At 40.7% G+C, this 24,508-nt stretch overlaps 1 protein-coding gene across 3 annotated transcripts in view; it reads left to right on the top strand.

Moving 5' to 3' along the window:
• The window catches only part of LOC119822555 (cyclic AMP-dependent transcription factor ATF-7), a 110,705-nt gene that overhangs the window by 62,379 nt on the left and 23,818 nt on the right, over positions 1-24,508 (top strand). For all 3 annotated transcript variants that reach the window (XM_038341977.1, XM_038341976.1, XM_038341975.2), the window contains exons 3-5: positions 5,468-5,564; positions 10,380-10,498; positions 17,371-17,508. In XM_038341977.1, coding sequence (XP_038197905.1) covers positions 5,468-5,564; positions 10,380-10,498; positions 17,371-17,508 — 354 coding nt within the window. The remainder of the gene's footprint in view (positions 1-5,467; positions 5,565-10,379; positions 10,499-17,370; positions 17,509-24,508) is intronic.

The following is a 24,508-nucleotide window of genomic DNA, read 5'->3' as shown; positions in this document are numbered from 1 at the left end:
GTTTGATAGTAAGCACTTTACCAACTGAGCCATCTTGTAGTCCTAAAAATTGTTACTAAGGGACATCCAAGGAGCTAGAGAGATGGCTTAGTGGGTAAAAGTGCTTTTGCTCAAGCCTGAGGTCTTCACACAGAAGGAGGGTGTGGTTACACAGGCTTGTAAACCTAGTGCTGGAAGGGCTAGGACTAGGAGGAGCCCAGGACATTACTGTCCAGCCATTCTATTTGCAACAGCAGGCTTCAGGTTTGTGGAGAGATCTTTTCTCAAACAGAAGGTGGAGAGCAGTATAAAAAAAAAAAATACCTGGCCGGGCGGTGGTGGCGCACGCTTTTAATCCCAGCACTCGGGAGGCAGAGGCAGGTGGATCTCTGTGAGTTCGAGGCCAGCCTGGTCTACAAGAGATAGTTCCAGGACAGGCTCCAAAGCCAAAGCGAAACCCTGTCTCAAAAAAAAAAAAAAAAAAAAACCACAAATAAAAAAAAAATACCTGAAGTTAGCCTCTGACTTCCACTTACAAGTGAGTGCACCTGTATACACACTATGAAGAGTATTAACAATAGGAATAAGGAATAGGGAGTATATTTTTTTGATGGGGGGTTCGAGACAAGGTTTCTCTGTAGCTTTGGAGCCTGTTCTGGAACTTGCTTTATAGACCAGGCTGGCATCCAACTCACAGAGATGTGCCTGCCTCTGCCTCCCAAGTGCTTGGGATTAAAGGCGTGTGCTCAGGGAGTAGATTTTTAAATAATTTCAAAAGAAAATCTTTTGGGGAACCCCTCAATTTGTTTTATATTCAGCGAAATAATCAGCATTTTTATTAATCTCAGGTTTTTTTTTTTTAGTCACTCAATCATTTTTACTATTCTATTTAAGAAATTGCTTTCAGAAAGATTATTCCCTAAGTATGAAGTTCCTAATTCAATCCCTGGGACAAGGGTGGGCTTTGGTTGACAGACTGATCTAGAAGTTTGTTTTTTTTTTTTTTTTTCAGTAGTGGAGAAAACCCAGGGACTCATACATGCTAGGCAGATGCTCTACCACAAAGCTATATCCTCTAGCCTGTGGTCTAAGGAACTGTTAAAGTATTAACTTGTAATGATTTAAAGGAAATAGAGCTGCAGAGAAGCCTCGTGGTTAAGAACTCTGGCTGCTCTTGCAGAGGATATCCATTCCCATCACCCACATGATAATTCACAGCTATCTGTAAACTCCAGTTCCTGAGGATCCACAGCAACACACATGATACACACACATGATACACATGTAGTCAAACATTCATACACATAAAATAAAAACATTTTAAATGTTTTGGAAAAGTGAGAGGGCTGGAGAGATGGCTCAGTGGTGAAGAGCATTGGCTGCTCTTGCAGAGGATTCAGGTTCGGTTCCCAGAACTCACATGGCAGTTTACAACCATCTGTAATTTCAGTCCCAGGGCACATAATGCCATTTTCTGGCCTCTGCAGGCATCACCCATGCAGATGGTGCACAGACATACATGCAGGCAAAATGCCCACGTGCATAAAAATTAAGTAATTAGAAATGAGAAAAAATAAAAGAATGATGCTGGTGGAGACAGGGCCTCACTGTGCAGCCCTAGCTGGCCTGACCAGGCTGACTGCAGACAGAGGTCTGGCCTCCTTTGATTCCCAGGTGCTATGATTAAAGGCATGCACCACTGTCCTCAGCTAAGGAATATTTTTTTAAAAAATCCAGGCTAGACAGTGGTGGCACACGCCTTTAATCCCAGCACTAGGGAGGCAAAATCAGCCGGATATCCATGAGATGGAGGCCAGCCTGGTTCCATCACAAGTTCCAGGGCAGCCAGAAGTACCCAGTGAGAACCTGTCTCAAAAAAAAAAAAAAAAAAAAAGCACCAAAAACAAAATAAATAAAACAATAGCCAGATTGACACTCACTTTCAAGTAGCTTCAGTTAGTTGCTGCCCCCACCTTTTCCATAACTGACAAGAGCTGTATCAGAAACAGCAGAAGGTAGGTAGGTAATCAGAGTCAAGACTAGGCTAGTTCCCTGCTCCTTGAAATTAACCCAGTAGATTCTTCTTCCTGAAGTGTACTATATTTTGTTAGGTCACAAGGTTTTGTTTTGTTTTGTTTAACTCTTTCAGTAGTTTGGTGAAGCCACAAGTCCTCTCTCAGAGTATGTAAGTTAAGTGTTCTCATCAGAGCAGTGGGGTCTGTTTTGGCTTACAGTGTTCCAGTCCTTGGTCAGCTGATCCCATCACTGTGGCTTTGCAGTCAGGTAGAGAGAGCATCATGGCAGAAAAGACATAGTGAAGGGCACCATAGAGTAGAGCCGCTTACCTTACCTATGGCTGGGACAGGAGGACAGGTATGTGACAAGGTGAGTCCAGTGACGTGCATCCTTTCTCCAATGAGATGTTACTGTAGAACATTTCAGCCACTCCCAGAAATGCCATCAAACTACAAATCCATCAATGGATTAATTTACTGATTAGGTCAGAGCCTCTCCTTTTACTGCATTCATGAGCCTGCTGGGGGGTACTTCATATCCAAACTATACACAAAATAATGTTGTGTTTGTTTCTGCTTTTTACAAGGTGATGTCTCACTATGTAGACCTGGCTGACCTTGAACTCATAGCAACCCATCTGCCTCTGCCTCTGACATGCTGGCACTCAATGTGAACAGAGATCACCACCACACTGAGTTTAGAGTAATGTTTTGTTTTGTTTCAAAGGCTTATTTATTTATTATGTATACAGTGTCCTGCAGGCCAGAAGAGGGCACCAGATCTCATTACAGATGACTGTGAGCCACCATGTGGTTGCTGGAAATTTGACTCTGGACATTTAGAAGAGCAGCCAGTACTCTTAACCGCTGAGCCTTCTCTCCAGCCCCAAAGTAATGTTTTTAAATCCATAAAATAAAATACATAGAAAGCTGTATAGCACTGTAAAGTGCTTTTCCTCGCTTACACAAGGCTATGAGTTTCATCTCCAGTATAACACACACAAACACATGCACATAGAACACACATACTGCACACAAAGGGGTAAGAGAAACGGGAGAGTAAGGGAGAGAACTGAAAAATCTTAACCCAAAACAAAATCTGAAAAAAAAAAATTAAATTTTTTTCTCGACTTCTTTGGAGTGGAGAGGAGGAGGATTTCTAATGGAAGAGCCTTCTTGATTAGAAGTCACTTTTCCAGGTTCTAGAGCACTGCTTTTTATTTTCAAGCAGCCACATGAAATTTCCTTAAATGCCTCTTGAAATACTTTATTTTTTGTTTAAAGACAGGGTCTCACTGTATATCCCTGGCTGGCCTGGAACTTGCATGTAGACTAGACTTTGTTTCCTCCTGAGTGCTGTGATCAAAGTTATGCACCACCACACCCAGCTTATAAAATACTTTTTAAGTGATTACTATAGTATAATATTCCTAGTACCGACAACCCTATTTAATGTTATTCTTTATAACTACCATAAAAGAATGCTATTTTCTCCATTGCCAACTAAGTTCAACTGATTTCCTTTTTCAAATACACAACAGGCCCAGATCCTTACAGTGACTTTTTTTAACCCAGTTAACAGACTATTTCTCTCCTACCCTATCCCTTAGGGGCAAATCTCTAATTGAAAAAGCTGGTGCAGAGGGCTTCCTTAGGGAACTTTCTGTGTCCATTTTGTCCTAGATCTCTTTTGCTTGAACCGTGCTCCTCAGGCCTATATGCTTTACCTGGAAAGGATCTTAGTTGTTACTGATGGATTTAAGTATAAACTGGGTAAAGAGGCAGGCTCAGCAATTAAGAGCACTGGCTATTTTCCCAGAGGACTGACCCTAGATTAATTCTCAGCACTCCCATGGCAGTTCACATGTCTGTAACTCCAGTTTCAGAAGGTCTGACACCCTCGATGCCCTCTTCATCCTCTTCTGACCTCTGGACACCAGGCATACACATGATATAGAGACCTGTATGGAAAAAAAAAAGCATAAAATAATTTTATTTATTTACTTGTTTATTTGTTTGGTTGGTTGGTTTGGTTTTTCAAGACAGGGTTTCTCTGTGTAACAGCTCTGACTGTCCTGGAACTCTCTTTGTAGACCAGACTGGCCTCAAACTCACAGATTCACCTGCCTCTGCCTCCTGAGTACTGGAATTAAAGGAGTGTGCCACCACCGCCCAGCTAGCCTTTTTTTTTTTCATAAAATAAAATTTTAAAAAGCTTTAAAATTTGGGTAAAATGAGGGAGACAAGATCAGTTTGATGTTGTTAGCTGACCATATGGGACCATACGGGAGCTATGTGTTTGCTTTGTAAAGGGCTGCGGGAAGAGAGCTATAGGTGTGCTATTGAGTGGTAAGTTACATATCTAATGAAAAAAGTAAAAGCAAGAGTAAACAGTCACTATTTTTAGACACAAGGCAAATTAGAACCATGTTTGGAAACCTGCAACATCCAGGCCATTGCTGTGGCATGGATGTTCTAATGAAAGAACAGGGTCAGTGACCGCAAAGGTCCTTTGAATTACTGCTATTCATCTATTCCTTTCACCTCCTCCTTTTAAAAGAATAGCAATGTAAATCATTATTATCCAGTAACTTTGCGTTGGTCATAACTGGGGTAGACCACCTTACCTCTCCACTGCTCTTCCCTGAAACCTCTGTGTGAGACCTGTACTGTCTCCTTTCCTCTCATCCTGCCTGCAGGCTCCTCTCTACCCTTAATTTTTTTCTTTTTTGCTTGCACTTTTAGTTTGTCTTTATACAGCCAGCAGCATTGTACTGGCCCCTTTATGGCTGCTGGAGCCCAGGCAGACTGCCTGATGAAGGAAGACAGCATTTGGCCAATGGGGCTGGTGTGTGCCATTATTGCTGGCCATTGGGCCTCTGTCATCTACGGTTCCGTCCTGGCTCATTAAAACTGTGAGCCAAATAGCCGCAAAGGCGCCTGCTGCAGCACTGTGGGGGCCAGGAAGTTAAATGATTCTCCTAATCCTGCATAATTTATCTCCCTGTTAGTCCCTCATAAAAATCTCTAGTTCAGCCCCACCACAGAGAGGTTCGTTCTGAAATTTCCTGTTTTTGTGATGACCACTGAGTTTCCAGTCTTTTCTTCTCTCTTTATTGTTATTATTAAAAACCGTTTTGCTCTTGTTTACAGGTTTACCTTAATTTTTTTTTCATGCTTAGACAATACCTCAGCAACAATCTGTCCACTCGCCTTGTTTGTACCTGATGATTCAAAGTAGTTGGTGCTGTGCTCTCTCCTCTCTTGCCTGCTTTCAGTACCATTATTTTTCATCTCCTCTACCATTTCCATCGTTTTCCCTCTTTCTGTTCTTTTTCCAGGACCAGTGTCATTGTAACATGTTACCCTTTTAAAAGGGCACCGAATGGCGAATGGCGGAGCGGTTGGTTTGATTTTGTTGTTGTTGTTTCCCCCCCTCCTTTTCTCACATCTCCTTTTCTGTTTCATTTCAGAGATTTACAAACGAGGACCACCTGGCAGTTCATAAGCACAAGCATGAGATGACACTGAAATTTGGCCCGGCCCGAACTGACTCGGTCATCATTGCAGGTATTTGCTGCCCCCAGAAGTCACATGCTTTGCTGTCAGCAGACAGTTAAGATTAATTCCAGAATCCAGATGTCCTAGGAGCTGCACTCCCTTTCTCCCGTCAAGACCCCTTTTGTGATCTGCATTTAATCAAGAATTGGTAGCACTAACAGATCCCTGGTTCCTGCTGCACCTTCATTCTATTTTTAATAGTACACTTGTGTTCTGTGGCTTGCGAGAGTAGTTGATTTGAGATTTTATCTTCACTTTTTGTAGTCTATTCGTTCCTTGCCTTTCATTTATCAGGATTTTGGAAGAGCTACAGACAGACACCACTGACATTTCTCCTTACACACAGTGGAAGAGCGGAACAAAAGAAAGCAAAAAGTCACTTTAGCCTGGCCACTTCTCCTCCACTGGGGATTATCAGTTCAGAAATCAACTTCTCTTGTGAACTCAGACACCGTTGAGGGCACATTTCCAAAACACAAATAAGACATTAAGTCCCTCTGACTTTCCTAAACCAATTTGGGTGATCTGGAACCTCTCACCAGCTGCAGATATTGTCTGCACCATACACAGGGCGCATTCTTAGTGCCTGTTTCCAAGCCTGCAGTAGTTCTTTTATGAGCTTGCAGCTAGATAGATGTGCAAAGCAGAGTGGGTTTTTTCTTTTGATACTAATAAGAGCTTCTAATTTAACCTATGCCAAAAAGATTTAGCTTAATATTTTTAATCAGTAGTGTATTTCATTAACGGTTATTACATCAATTAATAAACTAGTTAAATTATAATTTTATTTACTTAATACTTGTAAAAATGTTACCTTAGACATAGGAAAGGAGACAGAACCTCAACTTAATTCCTATTAATGCATATGATGAAAAAGACTTGCCCTTCTGCATTTCCTACTCCTTATTAATTCAGCATGTATTGAATATTTACTGATCTACTGTATGGGCTTGTTACTTTTCTAGGAGCTTATAGATTTTATGATCTCTAGGAAAAGGATATGAGCAGGGAACAGTATCAATGACTTTTTTTTTTTAAGGCAGGATCTCATTGCTCTGGCTAGCCCGGAATTCAATATGTAGACCAGGTTAGCCTGGAACTCAGAGAGAACCACCTATCTCTGCCTCTTGAGTGCCAGAATTAAAGGCCTGCTCCACCACACCCTGCTGTGTTTATTTTACATTATGAGGGAGGGGAGTACATGTGAGTGCAGATACCTGAGAGGGAATCAGATCCCCTGAAGCTGGAGTTACAGTTGGTTGTAAACGTCCTGCTGTGGATGTAGGGAACCAGACTAGGGTCTTTTTGAAGAGTACTATGCACTCTTAACTACTGAGTCACCTTGCCATCCACCCCTTTCTAGACTGTATCTCACTGTGTAGCCCAGATATACCTTGAGTTTGAAATTGTCTTTCAGGGGCTGGAGAGATGGCTCAGAGGTTAAGAGCACTGGCTGCTCTTCCAGGGGTCCTGAGTTCAGTTCCCAGCAACCACATGCTAGCTCACAATCTATAATGAGATTTGGTGCCAGAACACTATATACTAAATAAATAAATAAATAAATAAATAAATAAATAAATAAATAAATAAATAAATCTTTTTTTTAAAAAATTGTCTTTCATCTACTTCCTAGAAGCTGAGATTATAAATGTAAGCCACTGTGTTTGACAGAGAAAATGTTTTTTACTCTGCATTCAGTTCTGGGGTACTCAAACGAATGCATGGGACTTTAACTTTCCGGTGTAGGCAAATGATTGTGTCCCCTGTTAAGACAGTATGGTATGCCATATATATCCCAAGCTCTCATTGGACCCTTGAGTGGGCTGTAACTCAGGTCTTCACTGCAGCGACCAGACGTGTCTCCTAAAGCACCCTCCTCCCTATTACTCACTGGTACCAGTGTTCTCAGTCCTGAGTTGTTTTATTTTTTTCTCCAAATCTTCTCTGTTCTAGTCCTTCCATTTATCAGCCAGCATTCTATCACTGAACAAAACTTGAGAAAAAATCAACTTGTAAGTAGAAAAAGTTTGAGCAGGGTGTGATGGTGCATTCCTGTAATCTTAGCATTTGGGAAGTAGAGGCAAGAAAAACTAAAGTTCAAGACCATACTCAGCTACATAGCAAGTTAAAGGCTAGCCTGGGCTATATCAGACTATCTCAATAAGGAGAAAGAGAGAGAAATAAAACGAGAGACAGAAAAATGGCAGATTATTTTGGCTCAGTTCTGGAGGCTTCTGTCTGTGGACAGTTGCCACATCACAGTGGTGAGTGTGTAAGAAGAAAATGCTACTCTCCTGGCTAGGACACCAAAGAGAAAGAGAGCAAAAGCCCACAGTTCCCTTCAAGGAAATGCTCCTAATAACCTAAAATTTCCATTGGGTTCTAGCTCTTACAGGTCCCGGGAGCCAGCATTTCATGCACAGACTTGGGCAGCACACAAACCATGTAGTCTTCTTATTGCCCCACTCCCATTGTGTTTGTCTCCTCTGATGCTGCCTCATGGGCCTTAATGCTCTTGTTCTTCTCCATCTTTTACATAGCTAGTCTTGACACTCTGTTCTTATGCTCACAATCTCTCATTACATTTTCTCTTTAAGGTTCACTTAGATCTGGCTTTTCAAACTTTCCATAACCTATCCCCATGGTACTTACCCAATTTTATATGCAAGTTACATGCACAAAGTGATGATATTTTCACCTAAACATATTTTCTCCTAATCCATGTGTGATGACCATTCCCTGCCTTTATGCCTTCACCAGCATTATTCTCTTAGCTGTTAAAATTTCTCCTCTCTCAACAGTTCCAAAACCATTTCCAAGGCTTATCTCAAGTCCTGCTTGAAATCTTTCCTAACAGCCCTAGTAATTAATGTGTACTTATTTTTTATAGTAATTTTATTCTGTACCTCAAGTAGCACTTATTTTTGCAATGTAGTGCTATCTACATATATTAGTTTTATTTCCTTACCTAAAAAGCATTTTCTTAATTCTCTAGAGAAAGACTTATGTTTGGCCTATACTCTTATCTTCTCTCCACATAGCATCCAAGTTTATGGATGTAACACTAAAACATTCAGGATTCAATAAACACTTAGGAATTTGATAGCAGACTTAACTTTGTTTATATATTTGCAGATTGTTTATTTAGAAACCAGAAGCTGAATGTTAGAACTCACCTGAAAGATGAGGAATTAGTACAAGAGAGATTTCTTTCTTACTTTTTTTCTTTCTCTCTCTCTCTCTCTGCTTTTGTTTTTGTTTTTCAAAATGGAATTTCTCTATGTAGCTTTTGCTGTCCTGGAACTCACTATATAGACCAAGCTGGCCACAAACTCAGAGATCTGCCTGCCTCTGCCTCCTGAATGCTGGGATTAAAGGCGTGCGCCACCACCGCCCAGCCAGGGGAGATTAAATCAGAAAATGAACATAGGCAGCAGTATATAAGAGGCACTTGTTTGACTCAAACCTGAATCTCAGAGTTGTTCTTCCGTCACCACTGAACCCTTCGTTGCCCCTGTGTCCCACTCGGGTTGTGATCTGTGTGCCCTCACTGAGTCTGCAGAGTGGCTTTATCTGTAGCCACCCAAAGCAGCCAGAGGCCCTTTTAGAGCTATTTTAGGAGGTAGTGGTGATTTTTCTAAACATTCTGGTTCAGAAGGGTATTTAAGTTTTTAAAAAGAAAAATGTTTCCATGGAAATCATACTGGACTATTTCCAGTTAATCATGCTACAGGAACAATGTTAACCCCTAGGTCTTTCCTTAAAATATAATTGAAACATTATTATATCAATCAGTCTAGTTTTGAGTAGAATATGAATCCTTGAGGTGATAAGCACATCAAAGAAAACCATCCTAATCGAACCAGGGGCCCTGGGAACAAGGCTCGACTTGGGGAGAGAAAGACACGCTAAGATCTGAAGCTGAGTCACTAGAAGAGTTTCTGTAATTTGTGAAGAGCTCTCACCTCCTGAAGAGCAGTGAAGCCAGTCTTTGTGCACAATCCTGTAATCCCAGCACTTGGGAGGTAAAGGCAAGAAGACTGTAAATTCCAGGATAACCTGGGCTTTTCTCCAAAAGAAGAAAAGAAAAGAAAAGACAGAGGCAGTATGTTGAGAAAAAGTTTTGCATAGCCCCTGTGGGGATATTTTGACCAGCAAATCTAAACCAAATAGCCTGGTTTCCGGAATTTGCTTTGGACCCATGTCTCTATGAAATAAACCCTATTGTTTGTAATTTCCTTTTGTAAGTCATGATATTACTGTCTTGTTCCCCAGTCCCTAGATTTACTTAGAATGGGGTTCAGAAAGGAACAGACCTTAGTGAAAGGCAGACCCCATTCCTTATTAGGTAGCTTTAGTGAGCAAACACAGCAATCTGGTCCTCAGTTTGTTCTCTGTCAGGTTTTAACACCATCTGTTTCTATCTACTCACTGCAGACCTGGCAGGATGTTTGTTTAGAAGGGAAACAGTGCTTAACTTTAATCTTCAAATCTAGAGGTTTCATGAATCTTTACTTTCATGAATGGTTTGTTTTATTGGGGTTGTGTTTTCTTTGGGGGTGAAATATTTAAATCCAGAATTGAGAGAAGGTGGGTATGTGGTTAGTCACACAGAACATTGTCCTGTCTTCCCCCTGCTGGCCCTGAGACAACACAACACAGACACCCTCTAGTAGCTTAGAACCACCATCCACCCACGAAAACTCCAAAAGAGCTCATTTACTCTAACAGGAACTCTTCTTCTCCAAATACAACCCCTGTGCCCTCTCGTTTTAATCTTACATTAAAACTAAAACACATTTCCTTTTCTTTTTATGTCTACAGATCAAACGCCTACTCCGACTAGATTTCTAAAGAACTGTGAGGAGGTGGGGCTTTTCAATGAACTAGCTAGTTCCTTTGAACATGAATTTAAGAAAGCGACAGATGAAGATGAAAAAAAGGTAAGTGTGGCTAAAAAGAAAAGCTGGCAGTGTTAGACTTAGGCTATTTTCATTGTGCCTTGAAATTTGCTTGACTGGTTAAAATCTGGAATCATGGGGTTAGTTCTATAAAATCAGACAATACTCAGTAATCCTAGCCATTCATCCAGGTCTTGTAGGAACAAGGGTGAGATGGGTCTCGCTGTGTAACTGCAGATAGCTTCTATGTCACTTTATAATCCAGGATGACCTCAAGCTTGTGGGACCCCCTTGCTTCATTGTATTAAGGCCTGGGCTGATACGCATATCTGACATCTAGCATCAGGTGGAGGTCTAGCTTTGGGTTCTGGGGTCTTAACTAAGATCATAGTTACTTTTAGTAATCTATTTATTTCCCATGTAAATATGTGTAAAATGTTAAAAGAATATGACAGGGGCTAGAAAGATGGCTCAGTGGTTAAAAGTGCTTGTTGGTTTTCCAGAGGCCCAAGTTCAGTTCTCAGCACCCATGCTGGAGTTCTGACACACACTTCTGGCTTCCTGTGGGATGAATATACACACATTGAACACATAAACAATAATAAAAGTTTTGAAGAATATGAATTGAGAGGTTGAGGTAGAGGATTACAGAGCATTCAAGATCAGACAATGCTATATAGTAAATTCCAGGTCAGCTTGAACTACAGAGACACTGACTAAGTCAACCAAACAAAAGTATGAGTTACTCAGATTTTTATTAGATATCTCTTTTTTTCTACCAATTATCTTTGTCAGGGGTGGGGGTGGCTAGAGATGTAACTCAGTGGTAGAGTGCTAACCCATGCAAGGGCCTGAACTCCCATACTCCCACCACCAGTATAAGGAAACAGGCACCACTGTCTGTAAACTGATTGTTTGGGTAGTTTATTGATTTATTTATTTATTTATTTAGGGTCTCACTGATATGTAGCTCTGACTAGCCTCAAATTCCTAGACATCTGCCTACCTCTGTCTCCTGAGTGCTGGAATTACCGACTCACTTGTTATTTTTATTCAGTTTTCCAGCCAACAAAAGTGTTGAATTTCCTCTTTTTTGTTTCTGTATGTACGGTGTTGCATCCAAGTAGCTTCCTAGCACTACTTGATAATACCAAGTGCAGTGCTTCCAGCCTCCTTCCGCTGCAGCCCTTTAGTGCACTTCCTCAGAAAGTTATTTTCGTTGCTACTTCAGAACTGTAATTTTACTACTGTTAGGAATTGTAATGTGAGTATCTGATACGTAGTGGATCTAATCTGCAACCCCTGTGAAAGAGTTGTTCAATCCCCACAGGTTGAGAACCGCTGACCCTAGGGCATTAGAGAAAATTGTTTTCAGCTGAGTGTGATGGCACACATCTGCATTTGGCACACTTAAGAGGCCGAGGAAGAAGGATCACAAGTTTGAGACACTGTCTGAAACTAAAATAAGGTTGTTCGTTTATGGTCTTGCAAAGGTGATCAGTAAAAATGAACAAGTGTAGTCTTGAAAGACTTCAAAAATTCTTGTATGAAAGAGGGATTGCATGCCAGGCATTGTTGTACACAGTTGTAATATTACAGCATTCAGCAAGCTGAGGCAGGAATATCTTAAGTTTGGCTGCATAACAAGTTCTAGGGTACATGGTAAAACTGTGTTTCAAGCTGAGCAGTGGTGGCATACACTTTTATTCCTAGCATTCAGGAGGCAGAGACAAGGCAGGCAGATCTCTGTGATTTTGAGGCCAGCTTGGACTACAGAGCAAGTTCCAGGACACACAGAGGCTACACAGAGAAATCCTGTCTCGGGGAAACAAGACACTGTTTCAAAAAAAGATAGATAGATAGATAGATAGATAGATAGATAGATAGATAGATAGATAGATAGATAGATAGATAGATAGGCCAGCTCAATTGGTAAAGTGCTCACTTAGCACACACAGGTCCTCAGCACCTACATGAACTGGCCTTGGTGACACACACCTGCAATCCCAGCATTCAGAAGATAGAAGCAAGAGGAACAGGTTAAAAGTCATCCTTAGCTATATACCAAATTCAAGGCTAGCCTGGGCTACATGAGACTCTGTCTCAAAAGTGTTAGATATGGAGAGCTGGAGAGATGGCTCCATGGTTAAGAGCTCTTCCTGCACTTGCAGAGGACCCAGGTTTGTTTCCCAGCATCCACAACTGCCTGTAACTCCAGTTCCATGGGATCCAGTACCTCTTCTAAATTCCTCAGGTGATACATATATACACTTAGGCACATATACACATGTAAAAAGAAGGAGGAAGAAAAAAGCACCCACGTGATACATATATACACTTAGGCACATATACACATGTAAAAAGAAGGAGGAAGAAAAAAGCATTAAATTTATTTTTTCTTTTTATTCTTATTTTATATATTATGTCCGAGCCACTAAATTTTAATTTTTGTGGCCCAAAGATTGAAGCAGAACAACTATGTAGAAGATATCATAGTGTTCAGATACATGAACATACTTAGTAAAAAAAAAAAAATACTGTGGTTAAGGACTGATTCCTTCTGATTCTAGGATACTATGATACTGGCTTTAACTTTTGTATGTTCTAGATTCCCAGAGAATCCTTCATTTAGAAGACTAGAGGGGGGCTGGAGAGATGGCTCAGTGGTTAAGAGCATTGCCTGCTCTTCCAAAGGTCCTGAGTTCAATTCCCGGCAACCACATGCTGGCTCACAACCAGCTGTAAATGAGGTCTGGTGCCCTCTTCTGGCCTGCAGACATACACACAGACAGAATATTGTATGCATAATAAATAAATATTAAAAAAAAAAAAGACTAGAGGATAGTTTTGAAAAATCAAAATCAAAGGAAAGATCTCGATGAAATAAGGAGCTTGTAGGAGAAAGAAATATGGAGCCGGGCTGTGGTGGCACACGCCTTTAATCCCAGCACTCGGGAGGCAGAGGCAGGCGGATCTCTGTGAGTTCGAGACCAGCCTGGTCTACAAGAGCTAGCTCCAGGACAGGCTCTAAAGCTGCAGAGAAACCCTGTCTCAAAAAACCAAAAAAAAAAAAAAAGAAAAGAAAAGAAATATGGAAAGATCAAGTTAGGTGTGGTAGTGTATCCCTGTAGCAAGAGGGTCACAAGTCCACCAGTGCTGGTGGCACACATGGGAGGCAAAGGCAGGCAGATCCATGTGAGTTTGAGGTCAGCCTGGTCTACAGAGTGAGTTCCAGGACAGCCAGGGCTACACAGAAAAATCTTGTCTCAAAAAAAAAAAAAAAAGAAAAGAAAAAAGACACAAGTTGTAGGCCAGTCTGGGCTACACAGCAAGACCCTGTCCTAGAATTCAGAGATGTAAGACTTCAAGTCCAGTCCCAAGAATCCTTGTTGGGCGTCTTACAGCCATCTGTAACTCCAGCTCTAAGAGATAATGTCTCTAGCCTCCATAGGCACCCACATATATGTGCACATGCCCACACAGAGACACATATGTAAACATAATTAAAAATAATAATAAATCTTTAAAATCAGGTCTATGATTACATCATACTTCAAAAAATCAATACATGTATATCAAGATGTATATTTTAATAATGCATGCACTTCATTGTTGTGTGGTATAAATGAGGACTCAACAAATCAGAAAAAGTTTCCACAAGAGCAGCATATTTATAAGTGATGCTGCCATCCCATAGCTATCTATGAGATGGTTTTTCATGCTCTCTCCTGGTATGTGTGGTATATGCACGTATGTGAGTATATATGGAGACTAGAGGTTAGTGCTGGGGTGTCATTCTCAAGTGCCCCTCTACGTTTTATTTTGCTTTTGTTTTAAGTGAAAGAGAAAGAGATAGAGAAAGACAAACAAAAAGAGAGTGAGTCTGTCTGTGTACACCTGTGTTCACATGCATGCATATGTATGTCATGGCCTATATGTGGAAGTCATGAGGCTTCTGCCTTTTACCCTCTGAACCATCTCAGTGGTCCTTAAACCTCTGTTATTATTGTTTTGAAAGAGGCTTTTGCTATATAACCCAGGCAGACTTGGAATTCTGTATGTAACCTAGGTTGTCCTTGAGTTCCTGATCTTTATATGTCAGCCGTACATTTATACACCACCACGCCTGACATAACAAATTCAATAGGCAAATTCAAGAAAAATAGCTTCCCTGGACTGGCAAGACGCAGATAAAGCACTTGGCACCAAACCAATGATCTGACTTTGAGTTTGATCTCAAGGGGTAATTGAAGATTTATTTATTTATTTTGTTTACAGTGTTCTGTCTGCATGTGTGCCTGTAGGCCAGAAGAGGGCACCAGATTTCATTACAGATGGTTGTGAGCCACCATGTGGTTGCTGGAAATTGAACTCAGGACCTCTGGAAGAACAAGCAGTGCTCTTAACCTCTGAGCCATCTCTCCAGCCCCTCAAGGGGTAATTGAAACTGGAGAGATGGCTTAGCAGGTAAAAGCACTGGCTGCTCTTTCAGAGGTCCTGGATTTGATTCCCAGCACCCACCTGGTGGCTTACAACCATCTGTAGCTCCAGCTCCAAGGATCAACACCCTCTTCTGGCCTCCTTGGGCACCAGGCACACAAGTGGTACGCAAACATGCATGCAGGCAAAATATCCATACATGTAAAATAAAATTTTAAAATAAGGAACAAAGGAGAGAACTGGCTCTCAAAAGTTGTCCTCCAACTGCCACATGCACACTGCAGCACTCACTTGATCCCAACATGTGCACACATTAAATAAATAAGATGAAGAAAAATATAGAATTTAAAAATTTTAAAGTTTCCTGCTCATTGCTTTATCTCTCCTGCTTCCAAAAAAGCTCACTTAACATTTTCCTTTGCTGACTCTCTCTCTTCTTCCCCGTGATGAGAAACACAGGTGTGGTGGAGTCTTATCTCCAGGGGTATTTGATGATCCTGAAACTTTCCCAAGCCACAATCTTTACAGGAGATAGTTCTTGGGAATTCTAAAGGGAAGTTGTTTTTTTTTTTTTTTTTTCTTAGAGGCTTCCCTTCCCATCAGTGTGTCTCAGAATGAGCTAAATTGGTTCTGAGTTTTAGGAATGTAGAAAAAGTAAAGCAGAAATAAAATCCTTTGGAGTTCCTCACCCTATGAGATGGAGAAGAATCACTGCTACCTCTTTAGTATAGTACACTGAATTAGTTTGCTGCTCAGGCTTCCAGAGGTGAAGGTAGCAAGTGATGGTGTATGTAGTGATTAGCTGTGGGCTGGCTTCCCACTGCCCTATGCCCCAAAATAATTACACGGAAACTGTATTCTTTTAAACACTGCCTAGCCCATTATTTTCAGCCTCTTACTCACATCTTGACTAACCCATATCGAATAATCTGTGTAACACCACAAAGTGGTGTCTTACCAGGAAAGATTCAGCATGTCTGACCTGATGGCTGGCTTCATCGCATCTGGCATCTCTCTGAGGAGAGGCACGGCGGTCTGCCTAACTTAAGAGAGGCGTGGCATCTGACTGAGCCATCTACCTCACTTCCTTCTTCCTGTTCTGTCTACTCCACCCACCTAAGGGCCGGTCTATCAGATGGGCCAGGCACTTTCTTTATTAATTATCCAATGAAATCATCAGATAGATAGAAGACACACCTACATCAGGTGTACATCTGTCATCCTAGCACTAGTTCAAGAGTTCAAGGCCAGCCTAAGCTACGCAGCTGAGACCATGTCTGGGGTTGGGAAAGTAGCAAAGAAAGTGGTAGGAACAAATTCCCCTTTCACCAAGAAGCCTAGGATATAGGAAGAAGAGAACAAAGGATCTACTTTGACGTGAAGCTGGAACAGCATCAGGGTTCTTATCTCAGATAGTTTACTATTCCCTGCAAAGCCATTGACAGCTGCCAGTTAAGTCAGTTAGTGGCACCTCTGCCTGGAAAGTTATTTACTTTCTGGCTTCTCTGGTACTGTCTCCTGAGACCCATTTTTTCATTGGTGAGATGAGACCAGCCTTTCCTTTCTTTGTTTATCCCCAAACCCTGTATGAAGTTTCTAGCCTCCTGCCCTAAACAGATTGTGATCACCGTCTAACATGACAGGTTCCCCAGAAAAAATCTTTTCTATCTTTATTTGCAGCACTTTAATGGCTAGTTTGTCTTCTGTTGCTTTTGATAACTGGTTAATAACCAAAGCATTCTGGTTGGCAGAGTAAGTGTTCACAGCTCTCCAATGACCAGCAAAGCTGGTTAGGAATTGATAGGTAATTGATTCAGAAGTTCTTTTACTTTGCTGAGGGAACATATTATAAATATAGTATTTGCATGGATTTAAGTGGCATTTATTTTACATGTTTTTAGGCATTATAAGTACTTGTTTTTAACTGATGTTATCTTTATTTTGTAGTTAGGGAACAGAAGATACAGTGACTTGACCAGAGTCTACATAAAGCATGAATCCACATTTCTCTGGCACTTGGCAGCTCAGTGTTTTGACTGTTGTATAAGGGAGCAGGGCCCCTTGTTCCATCCCACCAGCTAGCTTACACCAAAAATAATCACACAGAAAATGTATTAATTAAATCACTGCCTGGCCCATTATTTCTAGCCTCTTACTGGCTAACTCTCACATTAATGGGTATCGTCACTTGACTGTGGCTTACCTGCATGTGTCTAACCAGTGTCCGTCTTGGGCAGGAGAACCATGGCGTCTGCCTGTCTATCCTTCTTCCCAGCATCCTGTTCGGTCTACTCCATCTTTCTAAATTCTTCCCTATCAAAAGGCCAAGGCAGTCTCTTTATTCAGCCAATGAAAGCAACACACAAACAAAAAAACCTACACCATTTGCCCAAGAGTTGAACTTGGTGAAGCAAATGCTTTGACCTCATTACAAGCATCGTGAAACTGAACTCCACTTACTGTTTCCCCAACAGGGTGCTCCTGGGCCTCTTGACATGTCTCTGCCTTCTACACCAGACATCAAAATCAAAGAAGAGGAGCCAGTGGAGGTAGACTCCTCGCCCCCCGACAGTCCTGCCTCTAGTCCCTGTTCCCCACCACTGAAAGAGAAGGTAAAGTTCTCTCCCAGAAGTCATCCCAAATGTTAGTTTTGATTCATAAATGGAAAAGGGTTAGGGGGCAGTGGTGGCACCACACTCAGGAGGCAGAGGCAGGCAGATCTCTGTGAGTTCGAGACCAGCCTGGTCTACAAGAGCTAGTTCCAGGACAGGCTCCAAAGCAACACAGAGAAACCCTGTCTCGGGGCTGGAGAGATGGCTCAGTAGTAAAGAGCATTGCCTGTTCTTCCAAAGGTTCTGAGTTCAATTCCCAGCAACCACATGGTGCTCACAACCATCTGTAATGGGGTCTGGTGCCCTCTTCTGGCCTGCAGACATATACATAATAAACAAACAAACAACAAACAAATATTTAAAAAAAAAAGAAACCCTGTCTCAAAAAACCAAAGATAGATAGATGGATGGATGGATGGATGGATGGATAGATAGATAGATAGATAGATAGATAGATAGATAGATAGATAGATAGATAGATAGATAGATAGATGGAAAAGGGTTGATTGGACTCAAAGGAATGAATGTCTTTTCCTCCTTTCATTTCTTCTCTCTCTCTCTCTCTTTCTTTCTCTCTCTCTCTCTCTCTCTCTGATAGCATCTTGTTGATGTAGCCCACACTGGACTTGAACGCAGTCCTCCTGCCCTAGTCTCCAAATATGCACTATGGATATGTCTATACATAATTTGAAAGGAATCTTAAATATTTAAGCAATGTACATAAGTTACACCTACTCAGTCGTCTAACAATCACACTTCCAACTCCAAATTGAAGAGTTTGTTTTGTGTGTATACCAACAGAAATAAGTAAGAATGTGCATAAAAATGTTATTCTTTTTTTCTGGTTTTTTTTGTTGTTGTTGTTATTGTTTGTTTTTTGGCTTTTTTTGAGACAGGATTTCTCTGTAGCTTTGGAGCCTGACCTGGAACTCTCTCTGTAGACCAGGCTGTCCTCAAACTCACGGAGATCCATCTGCCTCTGCCTCCTGAGTGCTGGGATTAAAGGTGTGCGCCACCACTGCTCAGCATTATTCATTTTTTTAAATGTCTGGAAGCTGGAGAGATAACTTAGTAGGTAAAAGTGCCTGAAAATCTGGGTAAATATACCACCCAGGTAAGTAGTATGTGCCTCTAATCCCAGTGCTTTTGCTGTGAGATAGCAGGTACAGATAGACAGAAGATACCTTTGGAAGCTGTCTAGCCTGTTGTTTACAGTGGTAAAAGAAGAGTTCCTGTCTCAAAACAAGATGGAAGGGGAGGAACAAACCCAGTAGTTGTCCTCTGACCTCCAGATGACCACACTCACACACAAACATACACATACCACATACATACATGTAGGCAGAAGTTTCTCCACCACTTCCCAAATAATCGACATGGAGACTTAATATTAATTGTAAATGCTCAGCCAATAGCTCAGACTTATTACTAGCTAGTTCTTATATTTATGTTAACCCATATTTCTTATGTATGCTCTGCCACACAACTTGGTACCTTTTTTTTTCAGTATGGCATTCCCATCTTACTTCTTGCCCTGCATCTCTGGCAACTCCCCTGACTTTACCCTGTTTTTTCCCACAAGAGAGAGTGGGAATGTTCACACACACACAGACACACAACACACACGGGACACAGAACCGCTCTGTGACAGAATCACACAGACCCAGGGTTCAAACTCGGGACCTCACATGCACCAGCGCCGTGCTTAACAGGCTGAGCTATTGCCCAGCTCGACTTTACCCTTCTTTATCCCAGAATTCTCCTAATCTGGCTCTCCTACCTAACCTTATTTGGCCAGTCAGCTTCTTTATTAAACTAATCATAGTGCATATATTCGCAGTGTAAAGGAATATTCCACAGCATTTCCCCCTTTTGTCTAAATAAAAAAAGGTTTTAACATTTTTATTTATTTTTTTATTATTATTAAAAATTTCCACCTCCTCCCCACCTCCCATTTCCCTCCTCCTCCCTATACTCCCCTCCCCCTCCCTCTCCAGTCCAAGGAGAGGTTCCCTGCCCTGCGGGAAGTCCAAGGTCCTCCCCCCGTTTTAACTTTAACATAGAAAAATTATATACAGCTGCTGTGGGACAGTGGTCTTGTATTGTTTTAATAAAACGCTCATTGGCCAGTAGCCAGGCAGGAAGTATAGGTGGGGCAACCAGGCAGGAAGTAGAGGCAGGGCAATGAGAACAGGAGAATTCTGGGAAGAGGAAAGATGCAATCTGCCGTCATCATCCAGACACAGAGGAAGAAAGATGAGAATGCCTTACTGATAAAAAGGTACCAAGCCACATGGCTAACATAGACAAGAATTATGGGCTAATGTAAGTTATAAGAGTTAATAAGAAGCCTGAGTTAATAAGCCAACCAGTTTATAACTAATGTAGATCTGTGTGTTTCTTTGGGACTGAATAACTGTGGGACTGGGCAGGACAGAAAGCTCTGTCAACATACAACAAAAACAGTATCAAGTAAGAGTTACAGTTACACTAACCAGTCCATTTGTAGTTGGCAATATTAGAGAAAATACTCTATTATCTCTCTTATCTTGGTGAGTCTAAAGTTTTACATCTAATTTACCTTTTTATCATAATTAAGGAAAAATATAATCATAACTATCTAGTCTTTAATTCCACCAAAGACCGCAGAAGGGTAAAATGTTACCTAATGACAGAGACGTTAGGCCACGTGGACAGTCACCGTGGTTCCTCTGTAACGTTGGGGCACCCAGCTCTGGCCCACAGGTTTAGCGTGTCTGACAGACTTTCCTGAGAAGCGGGGAATTTTGAAGGACTGGCCTATCTTGTCTTGGCAAAGTTCAGCAGTCGCATTTCTTGCATCCTGCCGGTCCAGTGGACAGTAACTGTCAGTAATTGAAGCAAGGGCAGTTTCTTTGCCCACATTAGGCTAGCTTATGCCATAAAGAAAGCAAATTCCATATGGAGTTTCTTCTATGCCCATTATCTTCTCTGAAGCAAATTGGTGCTGCCAGGAACAGATATGTCTCATTGTCATGAAAAACCTTAGGTAATTAAACATTAAATGCCATATTCTGTAGGTCTTTAACATGATTAAAGACCAACTATCTATCTGAATTTATCTATGTATGACCTTGAAAACATACCTAACATGACTATAAATTTGTTACTATATTTGTTACTATAGGTAACTATTAATCTGTATTTCCTAATTATACATTACTTTTTTGGGGGGGGGGGATTCAAGACAGGGTTTCTCTGTAGCTTTGGAACCTGTCCTAGAAACTAGCTCTTTTAGACTAAGCTGGCCTCGAACTCACAGAGATCTGCCTATCTCTGCCTCTCGAGTACTAAGATTAAAGGCATGCACTACTACCACTCAGCTTATATATTACATTTTTAAATAAATACAGTACCTCCAAACAAGAGTAGAAACATACATATAGCATAACAAAATTAACTTTAAATTTGTATCAATAAACCAAAATACATACCAATGTAAAATATTTTGAGATTAATAGTTGTTTTTTTGGTTTAAGAGTAGATTTAATAATCTACCCCTTTATCCTATCATTTCTGTGCTCTATCCCCCTTTTCTCCTTTAGAAAGAGATCTTTGAATTTAACTCCTGACTATGACCACTAAAAATCTGTAACCAAACCTCCTTAAATGATGACAGCCATCCAGAACAAATCTTTTGGGAATGCAGATGTCACTCTCTAGTTTACTTCTTGTTGTTGTGAACACCGTTATGTAGGGGCGTGGTCAATTGGCAATTATGATTAACCAGACTAGCTTTAATATATAATATTCAGCTTTAATAAAGGAAAGAAAAGGGAACTTACAAAAGCCAAGTTTCGAGCGAGGAGCGCAGGAAATAGAGAGCAAACAAAAGCATACGGATCTTTTAAAGGTATTTGGAGCCCTGGAGGGGTCACGCCCCTCAGACAAGGGATTGGTTAGCTCCCCCATCACTGTTATTTTTGGGAGATCCTTGAGAAAATCAGGATAATTATTAGGCCTTGACTGGAATAGTTTGTGAGGCTGGACCATCTTAGTCAGCAGCTTTAAAGCTGTTCTGGATGCTGAATCACCTGGGCCATCCGCTGTCATTGGTGTCTGGCCCCCTGAAAATACATAAACTTTTAAAGGTAACATATATCTGTATTAATATAAGTATAGACTGTATTGTATACAAATCAGCCAAAGATGATTGTTTGTTACATGTTTGAGCAGGTGTCTTGTATACACATGTCTTGTAATTCTTCTAGGTTTATTTCTTTGTGTCTATAGTCAGGATTTCAAGGAGTTCTTCCTCAGTGAAACCTGATCATCCTTAACCTTGAACAAATCCACAGCCTCTCATTTTCTGTGGAAATAAAAGCATAACCTCTTCCTATTTCTGCCTTGGGGACAGACACTCCAGACAGTGCAGGGCTCGAAAGGAATCCACAGCATCAAGGTACACTAGACTTTTCTATCTGGAAGGGTTAGGAAAAAAGACACTCACACACTCTTAACCTTTATTTTTTTCTTTTGCATTCTCTTATTTCTTCCTCATTCTTGATGGTGTTTCCCTCTAATTCTCATTTTGATGTCTTCCTTCTAGCCCATTTTAACTCTTCCTAGCTCTATCTCTAGATACAGCTTATATACCCCAGCAAAATCTATTAGGTAATATAAAAATTACAGTGTGGTTATGTTCAGTTTTTCAAGTGAATTATTATAATGAATACAGGTAAAAACATGTTTTTTATCTCCCTCACATGATTAAAAACAAAGTCACCCAAATAACCCACATACATTTACATCTAAGTAACTTGTTACAGATTACAGAACATGAGCAAGTATTTTTCTCAGCCAACTCTTTAATTGCCAGGCTGCATATTGCTGTTACAAAGAATCAATCATTTTACTATTTATCTTGAAAAGTAATCTTATAAAGAATCTTAAAGAAATCACAAACCTACACATTTATACATGAAAAACAATCAGCCATCTATATTTTAAGTCTTTAGGGTGCATACACACTCATCAATAGTTTCTCATATCAGAAGATTGAGGGCAGGAATGGGTACAAGGAATTAACTATCACCTTCGGTCACCAACCAACCCTAGCAAGGAAAGTATGTCAGTTGGGCTGCTTTGTATTTTTGACCCTCACCTAATGAATTTATAGCTCAGCTATGTGTCCTTGTGAACTTTGGATTTTTGTTTTGTTTTGTTTTTTATTCTAAAGCTATTATCAAAGCATCTGTTCTAACCTGAAATTATTTTGGAGCTTTGTTTCAGCTATTGATGCACACTAAAACCTATGACTGCATCTTTCAGCATTAAGATTAAAGGAATTTGAGCCAGCCTGGACCAGAAGAGTCAATTGTTTTTCTTAACCATTAACTTGAGCCACAATCTATACAGCTCCTTTGCATTTATTTTTATTCATCAAAGCTCTGTATATGCTAACATTATTATTATCGATTAGACAGTACAGCTTAGAAAAGAATTATCTTCCATGACAATCCACAGGTAAAAATGCCCAGTAGAACAGGATGTATCCTTGAGATAGACACATTACATTACAGGCAGTGGGGTCTCCCCACACCCACTCACACCGTACCAGATACCAGAGAAAGATAGCAACAGCAAACACGTAAAGGCACAGCAGAAGCAAAAGACACTCTAGGGTCTGTGGCCTTGCCTAATGGAGATTCACCCATCAGAAGAATTTCTTCCTGGTGGGCTGATACCTTGAACTTCAATTGCTACCTGCTACTCTTCTGACGTGACCCCTGGCATCTTCCCCAAAGTAACATATCTTTTAACTTAAATTTTGAAGTCAAGATATTTTTAAAATATATAGGTTGGTTTAATCTAGTACTTTTATAACCCAATGTCTCAGCAGCCAAAAAAATTTAAAGACAGCACAATAACATAGGATCCAGACTTTTGTGTATTTTTCATCTTTACTTAGCTTATTTCTTTCGTATTACTTTATTCCCTTTTTTGGGACTTTATTATTTTAAAACTATATATATATATATATATTTTATGACTGTCTATACTGTCTTTTTTTCCTCTCCCAAGCCTATGTATATTTTTAAACACACTGTAACCTGTTTAAAGGGTTTTTTTTTTTCATCCAAATCTCTCTTTGTTACATATCTGTAATCTTTTTCTAACTGCATGAGCCTTTAAATTGCTAAGCAATATGGCTAGGAGCAAAGCCTCTCCTTTGGCAGCTAGCTCCGCCCCATACAGTTCCCTGGGAGGCACCCCTGTGAGAGCCAATTTACCGTCCCAACTCGAGGGAGTTTTTGGGTCTACTCTGCCACCAAATAGTGCACTTCCTACTGCTCATAAACCCCATTTAAGTTTTTGGTAGAAGGGCCACTTAAAAGAGTCGTGCCCATTTTTTTTTTTTTTTGCCACCAGCACTGAGCCATCTCTTAAAGGAGCCATGTCTCTGCTTGTCACCAGCAAAGTCTACCTGAGAAAAGTAGTTACCAAGAACCCATGCTTGAACCTGTTTTTGTGTTTAGAATCCTTTTTTTTTTAAGCTTTGTCAGGTCTTATATGGAAATTCTGGCCCTACATTGGCTACCATTTGTAAGCAGAGTTTTCCTGTGCTGCAGTTGCTCTCAAATAAACACGCTGAGGCTGATATTAATCATAAATGCTAGCTAGCTCTTATATTTATGTTAATCCATATTTCTTATCTATGCTTTCCACTTGGCTTGATACCTTTTTTTAGTATGGCATGCCCAACTTGCTTCTCTCTGTGCATCTCTGGCAACTCCCCTGACTCTGTCCTTCTTCATTCCAGAATTCTTCTAGTCTGGCTCTCCTGCCTAAACCCTATTTTGTTCAGCTATTGGCCAGTCAGCTTCTTTATTAAACCAATCATAGCAACATATATCCACACAGTGTAAAGGAATATTCCACAGAACATACTCAGATTGGAAGAGAGAATGAAAACATTCCAAGTATCAATCAACCAAAAGCTGGTGATGCAGCTCAGGGA

This window comes from Arvicola amphibius, chromosome 9, assembly GCF_903992535.2.
Source record: "Arvicola amphibius chromosome 9, mArvAmp1.2, whole genome shotgun sequence".
Taxonomy (NCBI): Eukaryota; Metazoa; Chordata; class Mammalia; order Rodentia; family Cricetidae; genus Arvicola; species Arvicola amphibius.
Note: the sequence above shows the minus strand (reverse complement) of the source record. Positions and strands in the feature narration are given on the sequence as shown.